The sequence below is a fragment of the Nesoenas mayeri genome, assembly GCF_963082525.1.
Source record: "Nesoenas mayeri genome assembly, chromosome: 1".
NCBI lineage: Eukaryota > Metazoa > Chordata > Aves > Columbiformes > Columbidae > Nesoenas > Nesoenas mayeri.
The window spans coordinates 79,966,819-79,983,758 of record NC_137541.1 but is presented as its reverse complement, the minus strand read 5'-3'; the positions used below and the strand labels follow the sequence as shown (position 1 = coordinate 79,983,758).

The 16,940-nt window shown below is 40.6% G+C and overlaps 1 protein-coding gene across 1 annotated transcript; it reads right to left on the bottom strand.

Moving 5' to 3' along the window:
• Positions 1-3,529: 3,529 nt before the first annotated feature.
• Positions 3,530-11,726, bottom strand: RERGL (RERG like; the record flags this gene model as incomplete). Its single annotated transcript, XM_080344939.1, has 5 exons — positions 3,530-3,812; positions 4,928-5,076; positions 8,855-8,928; positions 11,500-11,556; positions 11,675-11,726. The coding sequence occupies 5 exons, from the start codon at positions 11,724-11,726 to the stop codon at positions 3,530-3,532; spliced, it is 615 nt and encodes a 204-aa protein (XP_080201065.1).
• Between the last annotated feature and the right edge of the window lie 5,214 nt (positions 11,727-16,940).

Genomic DNA, 16,940 nt, shown 5'->3' with positions numbered 1-16,940 from the left:
CAGACATCTCCAAACACCTGCTAGTGCACCGTCTTCAAAGCAGTGCAGTCAGATAGAAGGGAGAGCAACAAGACTCTCCTCGCATGACTCACAAGGTCTTCAGACTTTTATGTTCACCCTTCACTTCAGAAATCAGCTTCTAGCAATGGACTAAAAAACTACAGTAGCTATTTTGTCTTCTGAGTATAGCACTACATCAAAACTACTGATACATCGTTTTTATTGCTATCTTGATTTAAATATATTAGAAACAACAACATGTTTTTTTTGGTTTACTCAATACCGCACTTAATTATTGCTACTTCCAGGAGTATCATGCCTTTCCTGTGACGTTTTCGCCTCTGCCTTGTTGTGAATGTGACCACGGAGGGATTTACAAAAAAGTTTAATACGGACAGATATGACAGCAGGAAAAGGAGCTGAGGCTGTGTTTATCTTTGTTTACTTCAAAACTATAGTGAGAAAGAGCTTTGAAAAACACCTGAAAGCACTCTGAAAGACAGCACTTGGGAGCCAGGGGCTATTACCTTTATACTTCAGTAGAATATCTTTGCTTTTATGTCACCGTTTCTAAAGAAAAAAAAAAAAAAAAAAAAGGAAGACAGGGAGAAAGAACATCAATTCTGAACGCCTTTCTCAGGCAAAATTTTACTGAAACTAGAAAGTTGATATAAACAAGGAGTTCCAGACATGACAGCAAGAAACTTTTAACACTTGTATGGCAATTTCAAAACCTTTTGGTGAGAAAGGATGCTGAAGCAGTCTGTGGCAAAACAAATAGCTTCATTTCTACTCTCTTCAATGAGTTCGATATGCTCTAGGTGTTATCGCAGTCAAGGGTGAGCATCAAACACCAGTTGCATCATTTACTTTGTTATGCAAGCAGGGTTCTTGCTTCCCTTTCCAAATGTGGCTGAGCCAGTAACATACTACCTTCACTGTTAAAACTACAGTCTTTTAATTATCCTATTTTTCTTCAAAAGGCCCTCAAAAATATATAAAAAAACCAAAACAACAAACCACACAACTAAAATGAAGAAACAGAGCACAAAACCAAAACCGAAAAACCCACAACTGATAAAATATGCAAAGAAAGGGAGATAGGTCATTGGCTTTAAACTGAATTCCTCTACAAATTCTGCACTCCAGTTCATCTGCACTTAGCAGCAATAAGAGACAAATGAAACCAGATCCTAAGAACATCAAATGATGTCTACATTGGATACTTGAGTATGCTTAAGTCTAATCAAATCCTACAGCTGTTTCAGCTGGTTTTCATGAGTGCAACCTAGCAAACATGGGCCAGAAGACAGCTACTGTATTAAAACACCCCATTTAGACAGAAAACTATGGGTTATACTTATTAATATGATCAAAGCAAAACTATTTACCTTCCCTGTGGATATCTTCACGAATTTTTAAAGGATTTTTTTTTTTTTTAAAGTACTGTTCACTGTACAAATGTACTCTAAGACTTCTTAATTGTGTACAGGAAACACAGCTAGAGGTTCTCTTCTGTGCAAGTGTCTGATTTCCAGATTTACTTTTTCTGATTTGGATTCCAGATCTGTGTGATGCTTCACTTTTCCAGTAGTCCAACAAAAAAGTCTGTAGCTTTACACCATAGTAAACAGAAAAGCATTGACACATCCATCTTATATCCAGTTTATTTATACCATAGCAGTAAATACAGATGAGAGTTTTCGAATCTGGCAGTGCTGGAGCTGGCGAGATACAGCTGGCTGACAGATCGACAGTACATTAGTAGTTCTGGAATTCCGTGTGTGCTGGAAAGCTGAAGGGTATCCATGAGCAGCCTTCAAGTTCAGCCTCATAGATATGGACAATACAGTTAAATACGCTACTCCCAATATGGCAGAGAAGCATCTGCATAGAAATAAAGCAACACTGTGCCTGTCAACACTGAGAACTATATTCCAATATTTGTAGTCTTAAAACAAGTGAAATATACAGTATCTTTTCCTTCAAAAATGAAGTGATATTCAGTTATCACTTTTAAAAATGTGCTTTAGTTTTATTTTACAACAGTAATGCTAAGATTATATAAGTTTTTAGTGCTATCTTATGGGGTGGACATTTGAAAATCAGTATTCTGCTGTGACTGATAAAGCAATCTTACTAGTTTCAATGCAGGTAAAATTTCAGAGCAGAGGTAGGCTTTATCTCAGAAACTTAGAAAGACTGAATCCCAGCTGACCTCTGGAATGGGTAGGAGGCAGTAATTCATCTTCAGATCAGTTCTCTTTCCTTTCATAATTTCTGTATGAGCACAGTACTTTCAAACACACTGGGCTAAGCCCTTATTTAGTTAAGTCTACAGTAAGAGCGCTGAATGTCAATTGACAACATATTTAGACCTGTCTGATGTTTAATATCCACATCTGAAAAGTGTAGCTAACATATTCCTTAGTGCTCTCTCCAGTGGCATTTCAATACCATAGCAATGACTAGTTGTAAAGACATTGGTCCTTAGGAAAAACACTCTGCAAGTTAAGAGCACACGTTTTACCAGCAGACTGACCTTTAAATCCAGGCAGACATCCCAAAGAATTTGTGTTCTTTACCAGCCCATGTGCTTCTCAACCTTCCACTCCCATCTAAAATTGAACAGGCACATCCACCTTACAGGTAAGGAAACTTTGGTACAGCTCATGAAAACTGCTTCGCGAAAGGGATCAGCCCAAGATGTTACCCGGGCCTTACACTGGACCTAGCTGTAAAATTATTTCACGGAACAATGACATTGCCAAAACAGTCCAATGCTCACTGACTAACATTTCACTAACATTTCAGTTCCCACCCTCCTTAACCCTCTCTACTTTCTTTCATCAGTCTTAAAAAAAAAAGATACACTGAAACAGGAGACAATACTGCTTTGTTTATCTGTTTCCCTACTTCTGGTGCCTTTGCCTTTGCAGCTTTGCAGGTAAACACCTCTCGTAGATTTGGTCTCTGGGCATTTAATTCACATGAATTTTAGCAGGTGTTAAGGCCCTTTATGCACATGAAGATCTCGGCCATCATTCCTTAAGTTAAATACAAATACATGATCACATACAGCAGCGGTATTTTGCTTTTACTTAGTGCAAGTCTTCTTGCACAAAAAACAACTACTTATAATTCTGAAGTAAGATTTTGATCAGCAAGGCTGAGTTCATTGGAAATAACTGTTTATACTTCAGTTGCACCTTGAAGATCTAAGATTATGTTGGTGTTGAATAAATACAGAGTAAAACTCTCCTCTGAAAAACTTAGGAGATAAAAGATGAGACAAGCATCTTAGAGTGTACGTGACATAGCCCTAACATAGTAAATCTGTAGCAGAATTCAAAATAGAACATCAGGTCTTTTATGTCTAGACCCAGTCCACTCGACCATACTGTCTCTCATCTCTGGTTTCTATGTCTTATTCCTCCAGACATTGACCTTTGGAGGAAACTGACTGAATCCCAAGATCTGCCTGCGCTCCATTATTTCAGCTTGTTCTTATTTCAAGACTAACCATCTTTTACACAGATTTCCTTCTCTTTCCAAACACGTTGTTGATTAACTTGGCCATTGACTTTGATCCACTTGGTCGTCTCTTTTCCTTCACTTTGAAATTTGAGGTGATACTCCTCAGGACTTTTGTAAACATTGCCATAACTTCCTGACAATGTTCTGCTGCAGACAGTTCACAGAATTGGCACTTGTTATCCATTGCCAGCTTCTGTCCTTCATCCCAGCCAACTTCCCTCATGTGGCATAAATCCTGTTTATTACCAACCAAAAATAATGATGACTCGACCATTCTGAAATAAAAAAGGTTCAAATTAGAGAAAAGGTATGCTAAAACACTATGCTGTATGCTGTGCTATGCACATTGTGTATTACAGGTACATATGTTCAGGATAATACGCATCACAACAAACCCAAAAGAAAAAACAACCCTGCAACATTGCCAGTTCTAGTTTTCCATTGGCTATAGTAAACATCAAAGGATCTTCCAGATAAGCTATTCTCTGTCATTAAGTTTTCACTGTGGTTCCTCTACCCAATGAATTCACATATTTTTCATTCACTGCAGTTTTCATACTCTGTACTGCTGAGTATGTTGACAACTCCTGGACTTCATGAAGAAGCAAGCGGATCATTATCTCCATTTGTAGGTAACAGAATAGAGTCAAAGAGATTCATCAGTGTCAGTGGCATAATTCAGAAGAAAACACAGGAATCCTAATTCCAAGCTTTTGCTAAAATTACTCCTTCCAGAGAAACCTTAATAAAGAAAAGATAGCAATAAAACAGACAAAAAAGTGGTATTTTTTTTACTCCACTTCTGATATAAGGAAAGGATTTCACTATTCTTTATTTAGAAAGCACCTCAGCTGACTGAAGCAGGGATACACACCATTGCATGTACTTAGACTTACAATTCTGGTGGTTCTTTTTGAACATAAATAGTTTGTTTCTTACCATGTGGTCACTCATATGCACAAATACTGTTGGGGTCGCCGCTAAAGGCAGTTTAGGAGACATTCATGGTATTAGATTCATTTATTGTGGGAAATGCTTTCTTCAATCCCCACCTTGGTGCATCTCCATTGGTAATAGAGTGGGGGAGTAAAAGCATAGACTGACTATGCCAGCTTTTTTCCCATTTACAGCAGAAGATTTTATGGCAATTATTTAAACAGTAGTGCTGTAAGAAATAAGAACAAAAATCCCGACGTGCTTAGCTCTGGATACAGTGAAAATAGATTGCAATTTGATACACAGTTTACACTGAGCTACCTTATTGTTGCTATTGTGTTATGCCACCAGGATGCTGCTGGATTTTTATTGCTACTAGGACGCCTACAGCTCACAGAAATGTTCTCAGCTTTTTCGTACGTTTACAGAGGGAAAGAAAAACAATACCACTTACTTTTTACAGGCTCCTATGTGAGACTCCCGGATTCTGTACAGCAATGCTTTCGCAAAAGCAAATGATGCTCTGTCACTGATGTCATAAACAATGATAAATCCATCAGCCCAGTGGAGCTCGTCTGTGAGGGAGAGCTTCCCTCGCTGTGGCTGCAAGAAGTTCAAGTTCACATGCAATAAGAATGTTACTGTTGTCACTTGAAAGCATTTTCTTTGTCACTCTGAATGTGAGAATATTATATCTTTGACTGAAAAAGATGTTAATAGGTCTAGGTGCTGGCATTGAATTCAGGTGAGTCTTGCTCCAAAAGCATAATAAAGAACCATCACTACAGATGGCACTTTGGATCACTGACACATTAATTATGAAATATTTATGCATTGTTTAAGCAGTAAAATTGCATAACCTGTACAGCCACTGCTTATGCTGAATATTCTGTAGAGCTGCAGGAGAATGAAACATACAGTAGCCATCAGTACATTTGTTCTGTTTCTGGTTATAGCTCTGTTTTGTATGTTCCTAATACCCTGACTGTAGTAAGCTTAATTTTTAAAAAGTTCTTCATTCCCACTCAGTTATTCTGTTACTTCTTTGCATAGTTCAAGTTGGAAACAGTTTTTACCCATAGGATAAATTTCTACAGGGCTAGAAAAAAAAATTGTCCTTTCAAGCTCCAGTTGACTTTAATAAAATCAGTGGCAAAAGCCACCCAAGTGATAATGGGGTTACACCAATCCTTGAGTACCTTCAACCCAAGAAAGTGTCACACTTTGATTTCTAGAAATCAACAGCTGCAAACTGTTCCATTAAGCTAAAGAATGCAATTTCAAAACTATTTTAAATTAGCTTATCCTTGCAGATGATTTGGCAGCAGCTAGCAAGACCATGTGACCCAAAATAGATAAAATATTAGAAGCTGTTTTGCATATTGTAACGTATAGCATCCAGCAACATCCCACCGTGGTTGCCTTAATTAGCTCAGCATCAGGGCAACACTGTAGCCTCAAACAGTTCTACTGGGAAGGCTGTAACCCTGAGGGATGGTAACAGAATGTTGGCAGTGAAAGAAGATGCATGAAAAAGAAAAGATTGAACAGGTTTCCAGAACTATTTGAATACTTCAGTATCTTTAATTCAACGGCTTTTTTGACATTGTAGTGACTGTGCAGCAGGTTTAAGGTGAGGAAAGGTGACATGTGTGGGTCACAGCTGTTTCCCGGATGGATCACAGATTCATAGAACATCTCGAGTTGCAATGGACCAATAAAAATCATTGAGTCCAACTACCTGCTCCTCATAGGACTACCTAGAACTAAATCACATGACCAAGAGCATCATCTAAGAGCTCCCTGAACTCTGACAGATTGGTGCCAAGACCACTTCCCTGGGGAGTCTGTTCTAACGACCACCCACCCTCTCAGTGAAGAACCTTTTCCTAATGTCCAATCTGAACTTCCCTTGATGCAGGTTCATTCAATTTCCTTGTGTCCTATCACTGGTCACCAGAGAGATCAGCACATCTCCCTCTTTCTTGAGGAAGTTGTAGACTGTGATGAGGTCACCCCTCAGCTTTCTCCAAGCTGAACAAGCCAAGTGACTTCAGCCTCCCCTCATAAATCTTGCCTTCAAGGCCATTCACAATCTTGGTCACCGTCCTCCGGACACTAACAGTTTGATGTCCTTCTTATATCAAGGCACCCAAAACTGCACACAATACCCAAGCTGGGGCCACACCAGTGCAGAGCAGAGAGGGAACAATCACCTCCCTCACTCAGCTGGCAATGCTGTGATTGATGCACCCCAGGACATGGTTGGCCCTTTTGGCTACCAGGGCACACTGCTGGCTCGTGTTCAACTTGCTGTCAACCCAAACCATCAAGAACTTTTTCCATAGAGCTGCTCTCCAGCCTCTCATCCCCCAATTTGTACATATAACCAGGATTACTCCAACCATATTGAGAACATGGCACTTGCTCTTGGTAAATTTTGTATGGCTAGACAGCTCAGCTATCTAGTCTATCTAGATCACTCTATAAGGCCTCTCTACCCTCAAGGGAGTTGACAGCTCCTGCTAGTTTAGTACCATTGCCAAACTTACCTAATGTACATTAGATTCTTGTGTCCAGATCATTTATAAAAACTAGCCCTAAAATTGAGCCCTGGGAAACTACACTAGTGATTGGCTGCCAGCCTGATGTAACCCCATTTATAACAACTCTTTGTGCCTGACCAGTTAGCCAATTTTTCACTCAGTGTATTATGGACTTGCCTAGCTATGTGCTGGACATTTTATCCAGAAGAACACCATGAGAGACAGCATCAAAACCTTGGTTAAAATCCAAAAAAATCCACATCTGCTGGCTTCCCTTGGTCAACGATATGGGTGATATTATCATAGAAATTAAGTTAGTTAAGCAGGACTTTCCCTCATGAACCTGTGATGAACAGACTGAGCTTTTCAGAACAGGGATTCAGATACTAGAGGGAAGCCTCAGAAAGCAGCAAGATTTCAGAAAGCAGAAACAAAAATGAGGACTCTTCCTTCCCCAGTTTTGCCTCCTCTTGGAATCTGCTTTTCTTCCCCAGCTCCCATGGGATACAGGACATCCATACCCCATCCTTCTCTTTCTAGAATCACCAGTTCTATCAGACAAAAAGCAATACCACCCTTACTTCCTGCCTATTCCTCTGAAGGCACTAAAGAGAAGCCAGGAAGAGAACAGCAGAAGGCAGCAAACAGCTAAAGTTAGGCCTTGTTCCTAGGGAAGAACTGGGACAAGAGAGCTTAATGTACGCAGGCAGGAGGAGTTGCCCTTAACACAGCTGACATCTGGTCTCCTTAAAAGCAAAAAGGTGTCCAAACTGTAGCAACCAAAAGTCTCTACTTATAATGTAGTCTAATTTGCTTTATCCTAGCTGGCTGCTACTCCCATGTTTCAACCGTCTTCCAAAAGAGTTGTTCAAGTGGCACAGGATGGAACATAACAATAAGTGGAAGCTATAGGTCAGCTTAGGAGGTAGGTGGAAACAAGCCCACAGAACAGTAGATTCTAACAGATTATATGGCAAGGGAGGACTCTACAGAAAAGTGTAACATGGTACTACACTGGCTGTTTTAAGGATGCCCATCACACTGGGATAAGGAATGCTGTTGCTTGTCTCTAGGAAGGCAGATTTGTTTGGTGGTTCATTTTATGTGTTCACTGGGTTAAGTCTTTAAGTCCTTGAATTTAAGTCTGGGTCAGGCTTTCAGTGCTTTGGCTTTATCATTAGAATTCATCATCCTAGTTGGTAAGAAGCAAGATCACTCCCCAAAAGGGAACCTTGTGAGCTAATGTGATCAGCCAGACAGACCCTCCCAGGTCTGCATGTGTTACACAGTACCAAAGTTTCTCTATTCCTGCAATAGCAGGAAATAAATAAAAAAAAAAAAACTTTATTTCTAAGAGGTTTATTGTGATCAAAGTTCAGCTGTCAACGGGTAGAAGCCTATATGTTATGGCTTTTCTCAGATCTGTTCTATTGAACCCAAACATCCAGGCCTGTCTACTTTGACCATTTCTGCAGACATTTAATAAACTGCTTGATTTATAAACTAAGTTTCATCCATTTAGGGTATTTCAGAAAACCACATATAATCCTATATCTTTATTTACCTATACAATGCAGAAGTGGGAATAGTTATTTCTGTCAATAATAGTCAAAAAAAGCAAAAGCATTTACAGAAAATTTAGGCAATGAAGGGCTTCTTCCATGAAACAGGGAAGTACTTGGCAGTTCTGAGCTACAGCAACTATAAAACTTCAGTCTTTTAAAATTACAGCAAGCACAAATTCCAAGGAGAGAAAGTTTGTAACCCCCAGACCCTTTTTACCATTACAGGGGCAGAATGAAGAACAGCCTTTCTTTTCCCCCTCAAATTCTTACCTGTGAACAAGGGTCATAAATTTCCAAGTGTATCTGTCTCCCATCCAGGCACAAGTGTTTAGTGTAGATGCATTCTAAAAGATACATGGCATCCAAAGAAAACAAGCAAAAACAAGCATTAGTGCCTGAGATAGTGGGGGGGGGAAAGGAAAAAAAAAAAAAAAATAGGCAGCAAAGGTAAGATTTTATAATATTGAGAGGACATTGAGTTCCTTGAGTATTGTTTGGTTCTTCAGAGGTTTGGGAGCATTTGTTTGTTTGGGGGTTGGAGGGGATGTTTGTTGGTTTTTTTTTGTTTTGTTTTGTTTTCTTGAGGGTTTGGGAGGTTTTTTTTGTGTTTGGTGATTTGTGTGTTGGGGTTTTTGGTGGTTTGTTTTTTTGTTGTTGTTGTTTTTGTATTTTTTTTTCCTCCTCCTTTCATTTTTTTTTTTTCGGTTTTGTTGTTTTGGTTTGGGTTTTCTTTTTCCTCTTTTTCCTTCCACTGGAAACAAACCTATTTCATCCTATTTCATTCTGCAACACAAGAGCTGCCCAATCCCTTGGGCTGACCAACACCATTTCACATCCAAGTGTTTGTGCGATTAATACTTTTAGATCTCAGTTTTTCTCTTCCAAAATGAAGGCAAAGGGGATGCACAATGCTCAGAATCAGCAAAATAGTGATGCCAACTCAGCTTGATACCAAAGCTTAGAATTACAAAAGTGGTAAACCAGCTTATGTGTAAGTTCCAATTCTGCACAAGAGTAATTATTTGGTAATAATGTTTACCATGAAATCTGGCTCTTTGAGAATTCACATATTAGCTAGCATTAGACATAGTATTTACAGGATCATATTCTTAAACTAGATCCTAAAATATTCCTGTAGCATCAGTTCTCAGATTTAGGAATCTCCACCAGCACTAGCAAACCTGGGAATTCTACTGCAGACAGACCATCCCTATTTATTTAAGCAGAAGGTTGTTCTAAGCAAGTGTAACCAACTTGTGTTCATGGCACTGGTCACAAACAGGCTGCCTACAGTATAATTCTTCAGAGTTACTGAACTAGAAAGACAAGAACTGGTGTTGGCACTACTGAAAATACACTTTGAACTGTGTAATGAGGACATAGATAACGTCTATGATCTCTGAACTCAGCATCTTCAGTTCAGCAGCATGTTCATCTTAAGCATTCTCCATGCACGTCTTAAGAGTTCACCTGATGAACTATCAGTCCCAAGGATACAAAATCTGCAGCTCCTTGGTGGTTTCCATAATTAAACAAATTTTAATTAAACTTTGATTCCACTAACAGTGGGATGATCTGCATTTTATTACCCTTATTCCAGCTTTCCTCCCCCTTCCTCCTCTCTAGAAATAGGGCTGAACTTATCTTCTGACAAACATCTGTTAAAGCGTTCTGATGGTTTGACATGCCTTTTCTGAGACCTGCAGTATCAGAAGTTCAAAACAAGGAAACCTGTTTTTTAGTTGTAGGTGGCTTGGAACACACACAGAGCACAGAAAGTACTGCATAACTTAGATGTGACAGCTCAGACCTAGATAAGCCATCTGGGGCAGGAACTGTCTTTTCACTCTGTGTTTGTATAGCAATAAGTATTGATAGAGCATTTATATTACTCTACTTTCAGAGTAAGTTCATTTGAATATATTCAATGCAATTCAGCTTAGTACTATTTTTTTTTCTTAATGGTTTCTGAAAAGCTACTCTGATTTCCATCAAATGAATGTGTTTTGAAAGAGTCCTTCACTTTGGCAGGGCAAGAGAGGTAGGTTGAAATCTCCTTTCCTTATTAAGTGTTGGGACTTCTCATGTGCCATCAGCTGAAGCAGCACACTTCTGAAGGTGTTTGTATGTCAGTTATAAAGTGCCTCTACCCAGGACATGGAAGTTCAAGTCCTGTTTTGCCATCTCCCAAGCTCTTAGAAGTGTCTTAAGAATCAGCATATTTGTTCTGGCATGAATGAGAAATTCTATCCCCAAGAGCAGCAAGGCTTTCCGCAAAGCTATCAAATCAGTGCATTCCTGCAAAAGCAGGGGGGGCTTCGCATTGGCCTTTGATTAACCAGTAGTGCCTGATAATCTGTTTCACCTCTCCTCTAGAGCTGAGAAGGGGATACTCAATAGAACTTGGGTTTTGGTTGGTGTTTTTTTGTTGTGTGTGTTTTTGTTTGTTTGTGGTTTTTGTTTTTGTTTTGGGGGGGTTGTGGGGTTTTTTTTGGTAAGTGTATTTCTTTACTCTCATTCTTATCTCCTGACTGAGCTTCCTATAACCTACCCGTGCTTCACACATGCAGCCCGGTTATCTTTCCTTCCTAAGTCCCTTCACAGCTGCTTTGCGACGAGCCCTTCCACAGTTCGGGGCCCGGTCGCGCTACTGGAGTTTTCCGTGATCTCCCCGCAGATACCCGGCTTGCCTTTCCCCGTCCTCAAAGCTTATATTGAATCAGGAACCCTCGCCAATAAGCAAGCCAAAACTTCAATCTTCGCGGAAAGTTGTGCGAAAACTGCGTTCCTACCCCATTTCTTGTTCAAATAAACGTGCGAAGCATCGCATCTGGCATTCCCCATGGAACCTACACCGCACAGCCCCCTCCCACCCGCGGGGGTCCCGCTCCCAGTGTCCTCTCCCCGGCGCTCACCGGCGTTGGACGCGTACTCTCCGATGAACCGCCGGGTCAGAAACCGCACGGCCAGCGCTGCGGGAGGGAAGCAGACGCTCGGTTTAGTGGGGTCCCGCCGCCCGCCCCGTCCCGTCCCCCAAACCTCAGATAAAACCCGGCCGGGGGCTACGGGGGACCTCCCTCCCCGCCTTACCCGACTTGCCGGCTCCGCTGCCGCCCAGCACGGCCACCTTCACCTCGGTCATGCCGCCGCCAGGCCGCGTCCCCCCCGCCTCCATTTCTTTATAGCCGCCGGGGCCGGGCGCAGCCCCTCCGGCGACACCGCCCCGCAGCCCGCCCCTCCGCGATCCCGGCGCCTTTCCCCGCCCCGCCGGCGAGGCCGGTAGGTGCAGCTCGCCGCGGGGGGTCGGTCGGTCGTTTTTCTTCTTCTTTGACAAGCGCCCCCGCCGCCTCCCTCCCCGCCCGCCTTCCTCCTCCTCGCCCCCTCCGACCCCTCTGCCTCGTCCGCCACGGAGCAAACTTTCCTCGGGCGGCCTTCCCGCCTCCCTGTGCTCCCTTCGCCTTCTCCTCCTCTTCCCATCGCCGCCTCCTCCTCCCCTCGCCCCAGGCCCGGCAGTCCGCAAAGCTGTTAGAAATTAGGGGGAAAACGGCAAAAAACAGAGTGGGGAGGGAAGAAGAGAGAAGAAAAACACATTCTCCAACTGTAGGGGAGGGGTGTGTGTGTTTATTTTTGCCGTAAGTTTGTTTGCGGGCTGTCACCCTTTCATGCCACGAGCGTAAAAGTGAAGAAACCATAGCGATTTTTTTTGTTGTTGTTGTTATTATTATTTTAAGTGCTTCTGAGATAACTTGATAAAAATAAGTGTTTTGTGCTTGCCCGGTGTTCTCTGCCCCAGATTTCAAAACTCTCATCACTCACTAAACCTCCAGTCTTGCAAAAAACTTCAGTGAGTGTTCCCTTTTACGTTTATGAATGTTTCTATTCAATTGAACTTTAAAGTTGTGTAGTGGCTGGTTCATAGCTGAGGCTTACAACACTACTCTGAAGCAGGAAAATATGACAGATGTGGAAGGTGAGGCACAAAGGGCCAACCCCGCAGAAAGAGACACCCTGTGTCTTCTGTATGACTGATTTCATTATGAGGCTCCTCAAGTGCTCTCCAGTGGCTATTAAGCTCTGAAAGGGCATAAAATAGTTGCATAGGTTTAGTTAGTCCACTGATGAATAGGAGACTGCTCTAGCATCCAAGTTACACTTGTGTACTTATGCTATTCATGTTTACTTTATTGAGCTTATATAACTTGGATGTATTTATTATATTTTTACTCTCTTCTGATGAAACTGTTGTGCATTTTATAAATGCTTCAATAAAGCACTGCTTCTGTATGCTTGCTAGTGGGTATTACAGACACAACACATTTATATGAGCTCAAAACCAGAAGCAGACAAGGTATTTGAACACAGGTTTGTTACAGTTGAAAGGAAGTCTTAGTGGAGGAAAATCTAAGAACAGACACACAGACAAAACATGGCTCCAAAGTCCCTGACTTACAAGTTGCTAGTGGCTGGAGGTGTGTTCAGGGGATGCCGCTATTTGCTCCGTGGATTTTTTTTTCATAGTTTTCTGCTATTGCTTCCTCACAAGACAAACATTACTGTCTAAAAAGAACTTTAGTCTGACCCATATTTTAACCTTACTTTTTGAAATAGCAGGATGCCAAGATCACTAGGCTAGAGTCAATATTATTGTAACTGGTATAACTTAGTATTTTACCTTTTCATATATATTGAAACCACCGCAACAGGGAAGTCTGAAACTGCTTGTCCACGTGCACCCATTATCAAGGTTGTGACTTTTGCAAAAGATTTAAATGTTTCTGTTGTTCCTTTTAAGCAGAGGTGTAAGGTTTGAACCTGGTTTTCTCACAGCTTGGGAATGTACTTTGGTTTCTGCTGAAGTACATGTGGACTATCACTATGTCATGGAAAGGCCAATTAACACAGTTTTAACACCTAAAAATGGTCAATGATACAGGAGAACAGAGGTTAACTCCTGAGAAGGAGTGTGCTTGAGATGCACTCCTCAGGATGACTTTTTTTCTTCCATGATATTTTTTTAGTCTTTGCTTATTCATGGCAATATTAGCTTAGTATAGTCCTGTCACTCATTCCTGGCCCTGTGGCATGGTGAGCCAGCACAGCTCTTTGTGCAGGTGTGTTGTGAAACTGAGCAGGGAAACAATCACATTGTTTTAGCTCGATAAATTCTGTGATATAGCCATGCTGGAGGTATCCAGTAACTGAGGAAAGACTCTGATCTGTTTCAGACACTCTTGCAGCCAAAGGGGTGCAAATGAAATCAGAAAGTGAGGGACTTCACTGTACAGGAAGCGTAGGCATCAATACTACGGCTGTGTTCAGAATCAAATTCTGCAATACTGAATGTTGTACTTGGGATGTAAAGTGTCCAAACTCTTATTTTATAGCCTTGGCAAAGTTAAAAATGGAATCCAGCTTTCCTGTTCTGCTTGGACTTAACTACGTGAACGCTTTTCTCACCTGTACAGCAGAAGCAATAACCAAATTAGAGCATTGCCTGTGTTAAATAATATACTACATGGAACTTCTGTTTCTTTTAGTAATACAAAAAAGTTTCAGAAGAAGACTGAGACAGTTTGTTGTGTATATTATGTATGCATATTCCTTAAAGCTTTAGGAAAATTAAGTTTAATTGCAGATTAAACAACATGGATGTTTCTTTTCTGAAAGACTGACTTTCTCCATCACTTCCTAGAACTAAATGGATCTAAGAAAATTTATAATGGAAGGAATTCCTGAATATCTACTCTAAACTAGTTAATTTCCATCTTATTTATAAACTTTTCTATCCATTTGCATTTTACAAGTGTGCATACAGAGATACTTTTTAATTCCTTCACACATGGAGGGGAAATCTCAAATTTCTTTTGCATGAACACCCACACAAAACTCAACTGCAGAAGTTGCTCACCCATCTAAACAATGCCATTTTTGACATTTCAAGTTGCAGTGAATGCTTTTGTTGATCAGCTTATTGAAATACGTTGAATAACAGTAAGCTTGAAGGAAAGTATCATCTCTTAGAAGAAATGTTGCAAAGCCAGTGTACATTCTTTATGAACTATTTGCATAGATTTGGCCTTTTATGTAAAAGCTTGTGCTTGTGGTTGAAAAGTGTGGCAGGTGTAGTAGTAACGCATCTTTAAATTGGCTCAGCCACATGGTTTCTTTCAGTGTGACTGTCCTTACCTGCAACTTGTACAACTGTCTGTTTCAGTTCCTTCTAGTACCCTGTACTAACACTGTGTTGGCCATCCCTCTATACTGGAATGATTTTGATTTCATTACCCAGGGGTGTAAACGTCTGTAAAAGGGCACAGGAAACAGTTCACCTCTCTAGTGAGCAGAAGCTTGTGTGTTAGTTTCAGGTCTGGTCATCAAACAGGAGTCAACTCTGTGCTGCTCGAGTTAGAAGTGAGTAAACTTGTTTAACATGTGGAAAGCTCTTCTATGAAAATAGCAGGCTTCCAACAGGTGTAGTGGAAGTAAATTATTAACTAGATAAATGACTTTTGCAGTTAACATGATGGAGGATTGATTTTGAACTGTTTAAGCTATAAGTTCTCATAAGTCTGCAAATCACTGGTCAGGTGAGGTCACGTTGCATTTCATTCCCATTTCTGTAGGTTAGGACTTTTATGGCTTGATGCCAGACCTCTGGGAGGCAAAGCTGCTGTGGAGCAAATTAACATCAGAAAAACTTTCCTTTTTAGCTCTTCCCATGCAGCTCATCTGCTAGAAATAAGGTGAAATTGGGAGTATATGACAGTCTGTACTCTGTATATGACCATAATGCTTTGATCCAAAAAGCACAGTTAGAAACCACTGGCTGAAGCAGGTGCCAGTTGTTTGCCCTCTGTGGCACAGGATTTCTGAAGCTTGGTGAGATTTTGCATCCTTGCAGAATTAGTTATTTTTTTGCTTATACAGTAGTGTTTCCCAGAGAAGATCTGTCTTTTGAAGTCCACTTTTCACCAGATCTTCAGGTAGAGCACTGTAAATTTTATATCTGCTACTCTAACTGCTTCCGTGGCACATGAACTGGCCAAGTAGAGTTTTAAAACAATGATAAAACAATCAAAACTAGAAGAACAGCATTTTCAGCTAAATGTGATGTTTTCATCATCTATAGACTTGAATACATTGCTCAGTGGGATAATCAAAGGTATTTATTAATGACAGAAAGAAGACATGATACAGCACAATCCCACTTTGTGTTCTCTTTGCATGGTGTACTGGAAAAGAAGAAAACTGCTGCTGTTCCCTGGAAAATGGTGAACTGCTCTTGGAGGCAAGTTGTTACATTCAGAGATTGAAATTTTATCTCGCTGGCCGTGAGAAAGTGGGGATTTTAGCAGAAATTACAAATTTGATCTATGACAACGTACCATTAGTACTCAAGAAAAGTCACATTGGATGTGAAAACCAAAACTTCATAGGCTCTTACACGTTTCTCACAGACTCTGAACGTACATATCCACCATGGTGACACTAAGGATTTTGCAGTCTCGTGATGTGCCTCCTGTGTGACAGCCCTTAGCAGTAAGGACAGTACAACAGGGTTAGTTCTGTTACAGCTGTCGTTCCCTCACACTCAGCCACAGCAGCGCCCGCAGGTGGGTGAACACTTGCAGGACTCTGGTTCCAAATTTTGGGTACCACATAGTCTAGTGAGGACAGCTTACAGTCAGTGTTGTGGGAATGATATCTGAGGCATCTAGATCTAAACGTTTGTAGCATGTATCATCTATTGTTGATGTAAATACTTGTCTTCTCAGCATGAAAAGTATGCTCAGAATCTTTTGAAATCTGAGTTGTGTGACTCTTTTGTAAACCGTGTACTTTGGGTTGTGAAAGTCCCACACCAATGTTACCTTACTGCAAGATGAACTGTCAAGTTGATTTTCAGTTTCTTACTTTAAGTAATTAAGTCCATAAACCATTTATTTGTTTAACATCTATTCTACACAAACGTTGAGACACGGATTATGTTTTGAATGTATAACTATGAAGGGACTAGCACAAGATAAAGGCTGCTATTTCCCCGTAATGCAAATATTACAGCATAAAAATAGCCTTATCATACCATTTGGACAGCCATAAAAAATCCTGCGTTAAAAAATCCTTCTTGAATATTTAAGATATTAATGCCAAGAGGCAAGGGATTTTTAAAATGTTATATATCTCCCTCATATGTAGTTAGTGTAAATTACAATTTTAGACAGAATTCTACTCAGCTTGAGTCTCATATAAGAGACTTTTTCCAGAGAACAGAAATCTTTTTCTATGTAGTTAAACATTCAACTTAATTCGAATTCAGTAAAATCTGAGTTGCAAGCCTAAATGCTTGCAGAAGGTG